Source organism: Ovis canadensis, chromosome 8 (assembly GCF_042477335.2).
Source record: "Ovis canadensis isolate MfBH-ARS-UI-01 breed Bighorn chromosome 8, ARS-UI_OviCan_v2, whole genome shotgun sequence".
NCBI classification, from domain to species: Eukaryota; Metazoa; Chordata; class Mammalia; order Artiodactyla; family Bovidae; genus Ovis; species Ovis canadensis.
Window position 1 is genome coordinate 26,636,501 of NC_091252.1, and position 13,866 is coordinate 26,650,366.

Below are 13,866 nucleotides of genomic sequence, written 5' to 3' on the forward strand. Positions count from 1 at the left end.
TCTGAGGGTGGCTACCTAATACCATCTCAAAAAATTATTATTCTAATATTTTTGAAAACTGCCCATTTGAGATATTTTAAATTCGACTCCTGAATCAGGTCATACCATAAGAGAACTAAGCAATTAGCCTCTTTTAAAACTCCTAATTTACTTACCTTTAGTAATTTGTGCTTTGGCATTGTGACTTTGACACGCTATAAAAAGTACCCTGGGGAAACTGCTCCTCCTGAATTCCTGGTTTGTACTGAAAACATGTATTGGATTGTGTTTGAATACAAATCTTAAAAAGCCATCTTTTTAACTCTCTCACAGTTGGCAAGTGGAAAATCCCAAGGATGGTGGAGCCTGGTAGGCTTCAGTCCATGGGGTCGCTAAGAGTCGGACACGACTGAGCAACTGACTTTCCTTTCACTTTTCACTTTCATGCATTGGAGAAGGAAATGGCAACCCACTCCAGTGTTCTTGCCTGGAGAATCCCAGGGATGGGGGAGCCTGGTGGGCTGCCATCGATGGGATCACACAGAGTTGGACACGACTGAAGCGACTTAGCATATACATAGCATAGCATACAGTTGGCAAGTAGACAATTTGTTAATTATTTACCTTATAATAATAATTATAATAATTATTTTATAGCTAATAATTATTTACCTTACTATTGATTTACAACAAATGGATATATTGTTCCTTCAGTTTAGTTCAATTCAGTTGCTCAGTCGTGTCCAGCTCTTTGCAACCCCATGAATCACAGCACGCCAGGCCTCCCTGTCCATCACCAACTCCTAGAGTTCACCCAAACGCATGTCCATCGAGTCGGTGATGCCATCCAGCCATCTCATCCTCTGTCGTCCCCTTCTCCTCCTGCCCCCAATCCCTCCCAGCATCAGAGTCTTTTCCAATGAGTCAACTCTTCGCATGAGGTGGCCGAAGTATTGGGGTTTCAGCTTCAACATCAGTCCCTCCAATGAATATTCAGGACTGATTATCAAGATTTGTTTTAAAGCAACCATAATTAAAACTATTTATTAGGGAGACAACTATAATTAAATCTATGTGTTAGTAAACTATGTATAGACAACTCAGTCCATAAAGTTCAGAAATATGGGTATGGGAATTGATGTATGACAGCAATGGTATTACAGATGAGAGAGAAACGATTATTATTCTCTTATTTATACTAGGACAACTGGTTGTCTATAAGAAAAACTAGAATACAGTCGGACTTGGTGGTATGTTGGCACTAGATCAAACCATTCCTAAATGGTCAGGAATTTCACAAGTGTCTTCTTAAAACACTGATAGATGGGAATTGCCATAGTGGGAGTATTTATACTAGAAATCTGCAAATGCTATGTATCAGGGCTATTTTTCCCCCAGAGAGCCAGTTTACCATCACATCATTGATTGGATTTCACCTCCTACCATACCCCAAAATCAGTTCTTTAAGTGGATTAAAACCTAAGCATTTAAGAGCAAAACTTTAAAACTAGAAGAAAATATATGGAAGAAAATGTCTTTAAAATCTTGATACTAGTGAGGAGTTCTAAACAACAAAATCATGTAACTTTAGGATCAAGTTTGTTACATTTGACTATGTTATAAGAAATTTTAAAACTTGTTAAGGTGTCCTCAAAAAGTGTTAAGTCCCTCAGTCGTGTTCGACTCTTTGAAACTCCATGGACTGTAGCCTGCCAAGCTCCTCTGTCCACAGCATTTTCCAGGCAGGAATACTGGAGTGGGTTGCCAAATCTTCAAAGGATACCACAAAAGGAAAAAGGAAGTCCAGATTGGGGGATGTATATTGCTCCACACATAACAAAGAATTTGTATCCAAAAATACATTAAAACCATCTACAAATCAGTAAAGAATAGATAACCCAATTGATGAATGGGCAAAATACTTGAAAAGGCATTTTATTCAGAAGAGGATGCCCCAATGGTAAATTACAAGTTCTTAACCTTACTAGTTATCAGGGAAATGCCGACTGATAATATAATGAGACATTTCACTTCTCTTTATTAGTTAAATTAGAGTGTGAGAAACCCCAGGCTGACAAAAATGTGACACACAATTCTCACTGCTGGAGAAAGTTTACGTTGGTTAAAACCACTTTGAAGAGTAATTTGCAAATCAGTAACTTGAAGACATCCTAGCACAGATTGCTGGTTCGACTCTGACATTCATTCATTATGACCATCTTTTGGTGGAGGATAAGGAGCGATGCAATCGGGAGCAATGGTTTGAAATGTTATTTCTTGAAGACAGGAAAGTTCACGATTATAACGTTTTTCACTTTACCTTTTTTGTAGGTCAAAAGAATTTTAAAGATGTTTATAGCTTATTGGGTGATAAATGTCTCCTCGACAGCTCGTGACATTCAATAAAATCAATAACATGTTTGTGTTGTTATTTGTAAGTCTTATCTAACTAATTTACACATTTTAAATGTGCAAACTTCTTGTAACATCCTAACAGGACAAGGTATTAAAATGTTACAACCTCTAACAGTGATAGAATTGGAAGCACCCAAATGAATAGAAATAATTGGGCTTCAGGAATAAATCGAGAACATAAGTGCGAAAGTGGGAAAACAAGACGCTTTTTGCCAGCTGAATTAGAAGAGTTATCGCGGAACGACAGAGGCCAGGAATCCAGGGCGGCGCGTGCGGAACCCAGCACGGTGCCCTCCCCGTGCCGGCCCAGGCCGCGAAGGAAGTGACGCAAGCTGAGGGGCGGGGTGGGCTCTGCGCCGGAAGTGGGTTGTAGTTAGTAAATAAGCTGGGAAAGGCGAGAGAGGGTACTGTCTCCATCTTGTTGGCATACGCTGCTCCTGCGACGTTGCGGAGATGGGGAGCGTGTTGGGGCTGTGCTCCATGGCGAGCTGGGTAAGTTGGCTGGTAGCGGTCTGAGGGGTGCTAGCGTGAGAGATGAAAGAGAAAAGCCCCCGAGCAGGCCTGGGTGAGGCCCGGCGGGACCGTGTTACCCCACCCAACAGGGAGGCCTTTCTTTCCGTTTCCTCCCTGTCTCCCTTGGTCACTCCGCCACAGCTTCGCGGCCCTGAGTCTTTGGAAGAGCCGAGCCGGGTAGCCACGAAGAGCAGTGGCCATGAGTGAGTGACCCGGAGGGGAGGTTCCGAGCTGAGAGCTGGTAGTTTTTCCTCCCCCACCCGCTTTTCGTGAAGGCGATTCCCTATTCTTCCAGGCCCCTTTTTGTCCTTTATGTCTTCTGTCTGCCTGGGCCCTTTCTGCAGAGGCCTTAGGCCGCTTCGTTTGGTGGAGTACCCCATCTCTTCTCGTCATCTCCTCCCAGCGACCTCAGACTGCAGCACTGTCATCCCCGGAGGCCTCTTTGTTCTGTCGCGCAGACTGCAGTTAAATGACGGATATGTGGGGCAGCCCCGCAGTAATACTGATATAGTTACAGCCTTTTTAAATAGGCCCAGCTCTGCAAGTGAGTCCTCGAGCTTAATGATATGAGAAAATTATGTATTTCTCAAATATGTGTTTGAAAAAGCTGGTCAGTTCTGTGGTTATCAGATACCTGTTTTTTGACAGAAAGATGCTTGTGTAATTCGACATCTCACTTTTAATTTGGTGTACGTTGCATTTTGATTAGATAGCGTTGTTAGAGTGAAAAATCATTCTTCATTATAGTGGCAGGATTTGTTTGATTCGGGTGGTACAAATAAATTTGAGTTTGATATAAACACTCCCCCATCCCCCGATAGACAAAAATTGACTTTACAGTTAATAAAGGTATTTGTAATATGGGGCGAGATATTAGGGTTCAAATCTTAGTTCTTTAACCCATGGTTTCTAAATTCTATTTCTAATAATTGTTTGTCTGACTTCCCAGATGACTCCATTATATACATTAGGTAGCATTTCTGTTGTTTTTGCATATCTCTTTTTAAAAAGTTTTCAATGTGGCTTGAACTATAAATGTTAAATTTTAGTCAAATGCTACATAGAGGTTACTCCAACCCAGGTCATTGTCTTGATTTTACACACACACACACACATTTTTTTTTTTTTTTCTTGTAGCTGGGTGTAGAAAACTGGTATATTTTTCTTTCTTTCAAAGCTGGTATATTTTTATCTCAGTATGAAAGTAGAGAATCTACTTGAAACCATTGAGTATCTTATAAGAGGCATATTTAGGGTAATAATGTATTGCAAAATGATTATAGAATTGTTTTAATTGAGGGGGGTGAGATGTGTAATTCTATTTGTAAAGTCAGATTTTGTCCAGTTAGCAAATGGGCATGTTCTTTGTATAGTAGGGATACACGTTTTCCATTTTGTTTTCAATTTCTAGACCTGTGATGAGCAGTCTCTTTTGCCTTGAGGACGATTATGGTTAAAAAAAGATTTGGGGGATTAATAAAAACGTGTGTTTTAAATCGTTTTAGTGAACAATGTGGGGAAAATTACATTCCTATTAAAATTTTTACAACTTAGTTCTCCACTTAGTCACAGTTCTACAGACACAGCCTTTTAGTTACTGTAAACGTGACGGTGCATTGGAAAGAGGGTAACAAGGAAACACTTTCTTACCTTCCAGTAATTAGGTCTCTGGTGGTTAGAGAGGCTAGGTGGCTAAGGCTGCTCATCATGGTTCTAGGCAATTCTGGTGATTTTTTCCCCTTTCTTTCCGGGTGTCTCTGTCTCTTTATTTCTGAATTGTTCAATTTTAGTGCAGTTCAGTAGCAGTTAAAAGAGAATATGCCTTGTATTTTACAGATCCCTTTCTTCCATGATCTTAACAGTCAATATGCTCATTTACTTAGAGGTTTTAACATACTGAAATTTAGTCAGATATTCAAGTGTTCAGATCATTAACTTAGATCAGTTAAGCCAGAATGAAAATGAACCTCGTTCTTTCTTTGCTCAAGTTTCTTTAGACTTAACCAGTTTTTACAGAGATTTTTTTGTTTGTTTCAGAAAATGGTAGAAAATGTCTGAACTATGGAAAAAAGTGTAAAAAATTACTTGTGATACTATTGTGTATCACAGAGATTGGAGTGTTTAATATTTTAAATTTCATTTTGTGGGGTTTTTTGTTTTGTGTTTTTGCTGTTGAGTGGTCTAGAATTAGATTGATCGTAATCCTTGGTTCAGGCATGGCTATCTATCTGATTGGTGATTAAGCATTTTTATAAACACAAATGGACCTGCCACCTAATCCTGTAACTACAGCATCACCAGCAATTGATGCTTACTTAAGTGCTTTCCCCACCTCAGTCTTAAAATGAGGCTAGTGAGTAGTGTCGGAGAAGGCAGCGGCAACCCACTCCAGTACCCTTGCCTGGGGAATCCCATGGGCGGAGGAGCCTGGTGGGCTGCAGTCCATGGGGTCGCTAAGAGTCGGACATGACTGAGCGACTTCACTTTCACTTTTCACTTTCATGCATTGGAGAAGGACACGGCAACCCACTCCAGTGTTCTTGCCTGGAGAATCCCAGGGACGGGGGAGCCTGGTGGGATGCCGTCTATGGGGTCGCACAGAGTCGGACACGACTGAAGCGACTTAGCAGCAGCAGCAGTGAGTAGGGTTGACTTTTTGAATCACTGTATTTTGTATACAATAACTATCATTTTTTGCCCAAGATGTTAAGTAATTGAGAAGAAGCTTGTGATTCCTGCCTGCTTATTTTGTGCAGTCTCTTGCTAGATTTTTATTTTTTAGTACAATGACTTGATTTTGTAGAAATGATTCATAGTTGCTATAAATAGCCAAGCAGTGCAGAGTACAAAATGTAAATGTCACCAACAAAATCCCACCACATTTCTGCTCTCTCAATGCATGCATACACATGGATGAATAAACAAAGTATTTTTTTAAGGAGTGGTAGCGTGCTGAACATATTTTTTTCTGAATTTAACAGAAGAATGGAAAAGTAAAGGAATTGCTGAGTGTTAAATACTTCATCAGAAGAGGTTATGAAAGAGTTCTCTCAAGAGATGTTTCTAGAGCAGTAGTTCTCAGCTGTCCCCGAGGGAACATTGGACGATGCCTGAAGATACTTTTCATTGTCACAACTTGGGATAAGGTGCTAAGAGTGTCAGGTGGATAGAAGGCAGGAATACTGTGAAATATTTTACCATACACAGGGTATAGCCCTCAACAGCAAAGACTTATTTGGCCCCAGATGTCAATAGTGCCATAGTTGAAAAATCCTGCCTTATCCTCTTCAGTTGGCCAGTATAAGAAATGAAATGAAATCTAAGGGTCTTAACTGCACTTTAAAAAATGAATTCAACTAATCATTTTATTTTCACCTCTACCTTCAGCCTCTCTTATGGAGTTACGCGGTACCACCTATCCCTGATCTGTTTGATGATCCTGTACAAACTTTATTTAACTTCTTTCCTTTGATGATTTAGAATTTAACTTTCTGACCTGTTAACTCAGTATTATTCTGTTTTTTTTTGTTTACCTTTTAATTTTATTCCTTCTGTTAAAAATCTTTTATTTTTCACTTTACTGGTGTTTCTAAAGTAATTCATATATTCATTTTGCCAACTTTAACTAGAATTTCTTTTATTATTTTTTATATGACTGTTTTGTTTTATAACCATAATTCCCTCAGTTGTTTAATCTTAGAACTAAACCAGCCATTCTTAAAGTATATCCTGGACTAAACTTACTGGAAATGCTGACTGGGTCCCAGCATTGTGGTTTAATATTCTCTCCAGTGATTCTGATGGAAAACCACTGTTCTACTCTTAAGTGGATTCATAGTTCAGAGCATTCTTTCTTTATTTTTTTAACCATAGCTTCTCGGTTTTGTTTCTTTTTTTATGTGTCATCTCATAATTGACCAAATCGGGTCATCTAATAGATTTTTTTCAAAAGGAATTCATGAATGTTGAAATCCCTGAATTTTTTCATATTTAAAAATGCCTCTTGCTTTCTTGAGAAACATTGTGGACTGGTATAATAGTATACCTGTTCTTTCAGGACTTGAGATATTTCTGTGGATTATGTTCTGTCTTACCCTGCCCTGGTAGCCATTTCCTTTTAGCATGTCTCATATACACAGCATCAGCAGCTTCTGCCTGGGTGTCTGAAGAGTTTTATTTATCTTTAAAATTAACCAAATATGTCTGACTTTAAATCTTTTATCACTTTTTATTCTTCTAGAAAATAGTGGGTTTTTCTGAAGATACAGATTTATTTCTTTAAGGAAATTCTTATTGTATCTTTGAATGTCCTTTTTGTTACATTTATTTAGAGGATTCTCCATTTTAAAGACATGAGTTAATTCCGTTACGTTGTCTTCTTTTTTCTTCCATATTATTTTTCCTATATTTTTGTCATTTTTCTTTAGTTGATTTAATTTACATAAAATTCATACTTTGTAGTGTGTGGTTCTGTGAGCTTTGACAAATCATGTAGTTGTGTAGCCACTAAAGAACATTTGTCACCTTAAAAAGTTACGCCATCTGCATTCTGGACAATCCCTGGGTTTTTTTTTTTACAGTTTTGCCTTTCCAGAATGTCCTGTAAATGGAATCATACAGCATATAGCCTTCAGAGTGTGGCTTCTTTTACTCAGTGAATTGGTATAATTCGTTTAAGATTCATTCATATTATGGTGTCTGTTCGTTGTTTCCTCCTTTTTATCGTTACATAGTATACCATTGCTTGGATTCCATTACTCTACAGCTTGTCTCCAACAGCTGAGGGTCATTTCCAGATTTTGGAAATGAAGTAGCTGTTAGCGTTCCTATAAAGTTTTCTTGTGTGTCTATAACTTACTATTTTATTCACCTAACGATCTTGCAGTGGGATTGCTAAATCATACGGTAAATGTACATCTGACTTACAAGGAATTGTCAGATTCATCTCCAGGATGGTCATGCCAGGTTGTATTCCCACCAGCAGATACGTCCTTCAAGTCTGTGGCTTGTCTCTTCATTCTCATAGTGATGGCTTTCAAAGAGTAGAAGTGATTGTTCTTTCTGTATTGATCTGCTTTGGCACTTTTAGCAAAAGCCTCTTTACCATATTTGTTTTTCTTAACTCTGTTGTTCTGTTATTTGTGTCCATAGTTTTGTGTAAATTACCCTAGTTTGATTAGCGTTGCTTTCAAGTTAATCTTGAAATCAGGTAGTGTGATTCTTCCTACTCTTTCAACATTCTTTGGGCTGTTCTAGTTCTTTTGCCTTTCTCTAAAAGTTTTAGAAGCAGCTAGTTTGTTGCTACCAAACACCTGCTGGAATTATGACTGGGCTTGGGTAAAATTTATAGGTCAGTTTGGAAAGAATTGTTACCTAAATGAGGAGTCTTCCAGTCCATGAACTCAGTTTATCATGCCATTAACTTAAATATTTGATTTCTTTCATCAGTTTTTTTTTTTTTTTAATTTTCATCATTTGAAAGCTGGTGTATATTTTACTAGGTTTATAAGTATTTTTGTTTAGTTTAACTTTCCAGTTGTTTGTTGTTAGTGTGCAGAAGTATAATTGATACGTATATACTGACCTTGTGTCCTGTGACCTTATTAAACTTCCTTGTAGTTCTGGTAGCATTTTGTAAGTTCTTTGGGATTTTTCATGTTGACAATTGTGTGTAAAGGAAAGCAGCTTTATCTCTTCCTTTCCAAAGTATGTACTTTTCTTTATTTTTCTTGTCTTTTTTTGTTTTGTAAATGCCTTTTATCATAGCATCTACAAGATAATTAAAGGTATCCTCAAGTCGAGCATATTCTGTTTGTTTGCTGAAAGTTTTTTCTGTTCTTCAGTTGCTCAGTCATGTCTGATGCTTTGTGACCCCATGGACTGCAGCACAGCAGGCTTTCCTGTCCCTCACCATCTCCTGGACCTTGCTCAAACTCATGTCCATTGAGTCAGTAATGCCATCTCATCTTCTGTCATTCCCTTCTCCTCCTGCCTTCAGCCTTTCCCAGTGTTAGGGTCTATTCCGATGAGGCGGCGCTTCGAATCAGGTGGCCAAAGTATTGGAGCTTCAGCTTCAACATCAATCCTTCCAATGACTATCCAGGACTGATTTCCTTTAGGATTGACTGGTTTGGTCGCCTTGCACTCTCAAGAGTCTTCTCTAACAACTCAGTTCGAAAACATCAAATCTTGGGCACTCAGCCTTCTTTATGGTCCAACTCTCACATCCATACATGACTACTGGAAAAACCATAGCTTTGACTATATGGACCTTTGTCAGCAAAGTGATGTCAGAGACCAAGCATCTTTTAATTTCATGGCTGCAGTCACTGTCCACAGTGATTTTGGAGCCCAAGAAAATTAAGTCTGTCACTGTTTCCACTGTTTCCCCACCTATTTGCCATGAAGTGATGGGACTGGATGCCATGATCTTTGCTTTTTGAATGTTAAGTTTTAAGCCTGCTTTTTCCCTCCCCTCCTTCATCTTCATCAAGAGGCTCTTTAGTTCCTCTTTGCTTCCTACCCTAAGAGTGGAGTCATCTGCCTATCTGAGGTTATTGATATTTCTCCCTGCAGTCTTGATTCCAGCTTGTGTTTCATCTAGCCTGGCATTTCGCATGATACAGTCTGCATATAAGTTAAATAAGCAGGGTGACAATATATAGCCTTGACACACTTCTTCCCAATTTGGAACCAGTCTGTTGTTCCAGTCTGGTTGTAACTGTTGCTTTTTGACCTGCATACAGATTTCTCAGAAGGCAGGTCGGGTGGTCTGGTATTCCCTTCTGTTTAAGAATTGTCCACAGTTTGTAGTGATCCACACAGTCAAAAACGTTAGTGTAGTCAGTAGAGCAGGAAATGTTTTTCTGGAATTTTCTTGCTTTTTCTGTGATCAGCAGATGTTGGCCATTTGATCTCTGGTCCCTCTGCCTTTTCTAAATCTAGCTTGTCCATCTGGAGTTCTCAGTTCACGTACTGTTGAAGCCTAGCTTGGAAGATTTTGAGTATGCCCTTGCTAGCATGTGAAATGAGTGCAGTTGTGTGGTAGTGAACATTCTTTGTCATTGCCCTTTTTTGGGATTGGAATGAAAACTGACCTTTTCCAGTCCTGTGGCCACTGCTCAATTTTCCAAATATGCTGGCATATTGAGTGCAGCACTTTCACAGCATTACCTTTTAGGATTTGAAATAGCTTAGCTGGAATTCCATCACCTCCACTTTGTCCTTAGTAATGCTTCCTGAGGCCCAGTTGACCTCACACTCCCAGATGTCTGGTTCTAGGTGAGTTTTTAAATTTGTTTTATAATGAATGGGTATTGAATTTTTCAAATTACTTTTTTGCATTGTGTGAGATGGCCCTGGTGGTAATTTTCTTCTTCAGTCTGTTAATGTGGTAAACTAATTTGATTGAATTTCAAAAGCTTAACCAAATTTGCTTTCTCTGAGCTCAACCCCACCTGATTACAGTGTATTAACCTTTTGTATGCTTTTTTAAAACTATTTTAAAAAATCAGGTTTAGCTTTACAGAAAAATTGAGAGGAAGATAGAGATTTCCCATATATGCCCTGTGTCCCGATATGCATAGCCTCCCTTGTTGCAAACATTCCCCACCAGAGAGGTGCATTTGTTAGTTACTAAGCCTACACTAACTCATCATCATCTCCCAAAGTCTGTAATTTACATGAGTCCTAACTATTTGAATGTGAGCCAGTCTTGCCTTTTGGGACAAATCCCACTTGGTTGTGGTGTGTAATTCTTTTTCTTATATTGTTGGATTTAATTTGCTAATATTTTATTGAGAATTTATGCCTTTATTCATGAGAAAGGCTAATCTTTTATTATAATGTGTTTGTCAGGTTTTGTTATTAGAATGATGCTTATTTTATAGAATAAGTTAGAAAGTATTCCCTCTACTTGTGTTCTCTGAGATTGTAGGGAATTGATGTAAATTCACCAGTGAACCTGCCTGTGCCTAGTGCTGTTTTGGAAGGCTGTTCCAAAACATTTCTGTAACAGAGGTCTATTCAAATTGTTTCTTGTGTGTGAGTTTTAGCAGCTTGTATCTTTCAAGAGTTTTTTCCATTTATGTAGGTTCTCAAATTTGTGGGCATAGAATTGTTCATAGTGTTCTTTCATTATCCTTTTCATGTCCACAGGACCTACAGTGACCTCTCTTTCATTTCTAACGGTAGTGATCTGTGTTACCTTTTTTGTTAGTTAGCCTGGCTGGGGGCTTATTTCTATTGATGAAAGAACCGCGTTTTGTTTTCACTGGTTTTTCTCTATTTTCTGTCTTTGATTGCATTGGTGTCTCATCTAGTTCTTTTTTTCTATTTTCTTTCAGTTTAGTTTGCATTTCTTTTTCTAGTTTCCTAAGATGGAAGCTTAGATGATTGATTTTAGATTTTCTTTTCTGGTAAATGCATTCAGTGCTGTAAATTTGCCTAAAAGCACTGCTTTCACTGCATCCCATAAGTTTCTATAAACTGTGTTATTATTTTAATTCAGATTTTTAAAAATTTCTCTTGAGACTTCTTTGACTTCTGTGTTTATTTTAGATACGTACATTGCTTTAAGAATTTGGGGGATTTTCCAGTTACCATTGTGCTGTTGATTCCTAGTTGATTTGTAGTCTGAGAGCAGTCAGTGCTCTTCCAAGTTTGATAGTGTGTTTTATTGTCAACAGTGTGGTTTCGGTTAATATTCCATGTCATCTTGGAGAAGAACGTGTGTTCTCTGGTTGTAGGGTAGAGTGGTCTGTAGATGTCAGGCACCCATTTGATTGGTGGTGAGCGCCCTCTCCTCACGGGTTTTCGGCTAGCTCAGCCTGTCCATTTCTGAGAGATACTGGAGTCTCTTTAAGCTGTGACAGTGGAGTCATCTGTTTCTGCTTGCAGTTTTAGCGGTTTTTGCATTCACAGTTTGATGCTCTGTCATTAGGTGCATAAATATTTAGAATTGATAACATCTTCCTGGAGAATTGGGTCCCTTTATCATTACGTAGTGTCTTTCTTTCTTCCAGGTAACTTTCCTTGTTTTGAAGTCTGCTCTGCCTGGAACTAGTGCAGCTACACTTCCTCTCATTTAGTGTTAACATGTTATATTTTTCCCCCTCCCGTTTGCTTTTATTCTGTGTGTCTTTATATTTAAAGTGACTTTCTTGTAGACAGTATAACTGGGTCTTGTTTTTTGAACACTCTGACGTCTGTCTTAATTGAATAAATTTAGGCCTCTGAACTCCAGGGTGATTACTGATAGATTTGGACTGGTATTTACCGTATTTGTTGCTCTTGTTTTTCCTGTTGTGTGTTGAGGGAGAAGGGTGTTTAAATTAAGCACTGTGTATGATTCCATTTTCTCTCCCTTTTTAGCATATCAGTTAAACATCTTTTAACTTTTATGAAGTGTTACTTCTTTTAAGGTTGTTGCCCAACTTAATAGTCCATTTGGCCTATTGTAACAATACCACAGGCTGGGTGGCATGTGAACAACATCAATTTGTTTCTCACAGTGCTGGAGGCTGGCAGTCCAAGATTAGGGCGCCCGCATGCCTGTCTTTTGTACCTGGTGAAGGCCTCTTCAGGGTTGCAGATGCCAGCTTGCTGATGTGTCCACATTTAGTTGAAGAGGTGAGGCGTTCTCTCTGCCTCCTTTATGAGAGCACTAACCTCATTCATGAGGGCTCTGCCCTTTGGACCTAATTCTTCCCAAAGGCCCCATCTCATAACAGCATCACCTTGTGCATTAGATTTTCGTCATATGATTTTCGGTCTGTAGCACTCCAGAATTTGAAATAAACATTTACAGCTTATCCACTTTGAAGTAACAGCATACTATGACACTACACACTTCAGTATAATGCTATACCACTTTACAGCTAGTGTTAATACCTTACAATAGGAAAACAATCCTAATTCCTGTCTCCTGTCCCTTCTGCATTACTGTCATTCATGAAATACACACAGACGCCTATGTGTCTGCACACATGTATACAGAAGTATGTGTATGGGCATAACATACATGTGCATATGTAACGATACATTGTTGCTCTTATTTTGAGCAAACAAGTTAGCTCAACTAAGAATAAGAAAAGTAAGTTTTAATTTTACATTTATTTATAAAAGTAATTTTATATGTAGAGTTTCTGAATTATATTATTTTCCTCCTCTAGAGAATTTTGAACATTTCTTGCAAGCAAGGCTAGAGTTTGGCAACAGATTCCATTTTATTTGAGAAAGTATTTCTTCTTTTGAAGGATAATTTGCAGAGTATAGAACTATAGGTTGGCGGGTTGTTTTCTCTCAATACTAAAATATTTCACTTTACTCTTGTTTGCGTGGTGTCTGAGGAAAACTTGAATATATTGATAATTCATCTTTGTTTCTCTGTAGGTAAGGTGTTTTTCCTCTGGCTTCTTCTAGGATATTGTATTTTCTGTTGCTTCAAAGCGATTTATCTAGGTGTAGGGGTTTTTGTTGGTGGTGGTGTTTTTGTGTTTGTTTGTTTTTTGTTTTTTTTTTTTTTGGTGGAGGGTGGGGTGTGTATGTCTGATGTTAATTTAGGGGAAGTCTGTCATTTAAAAAAATATTTCTTTCCCTTGTGATATTCACATTATGTTTTACCATTTGCAGTTATCTGACAGTTCTTGGATATTTTGTTGAACATAATGTCAGTCTTTACTCTCTTGGCTTTTCAGTTTGGAAAATTTCTATCGATACAGCCTTACTCTCAGAAATTATTTCCTCAACCATGTCTGCATTTTTCATTTCTGCTACTGTTTTTTGTTTCTAGCATATTTTTTTTTGAAGGATTTCATTTTTGCTTCTTGTATGCTATCTACTTTATTCAGTAGAACCCTTAACATATGTTGTTTTATATTTTTGGTTTGATAAACTTAACATCTCTGCTACGTCTGGTTTTGACGCTTGCTGTGTCTTTTCAGATTGTGTTTTTTGCCT

The 13,866-nt window shown here is 38.2% G+C and overlaps 1 protein-coding gene across 1 annotated transcript in view; it reads left to right on the forward strand.

Moving 5' to 3' along the window:
* The first annotated feature begins 2,702 nt into the window (after positions 1 to 2,702).
* The window catches only part of SERINC1 (serine incorporator 1), a 34,534-nt gene continuing 23,370 nt past the window's right edge, over positions 2,703 to 13,866 (forward strand). The window contains exon 1 of the mRNA XM_069599054.1: positions 2,703 to 2,886. Coding sequence (XP_069455155.1) covers positions 2,848 to 2,886 — 39 coding nt within the window. The 5' untranslated portion in view covers positions 2,703 to 2,847. The remainder of the gene's footprint in view (positions 2,887 to 13,866) is intronic.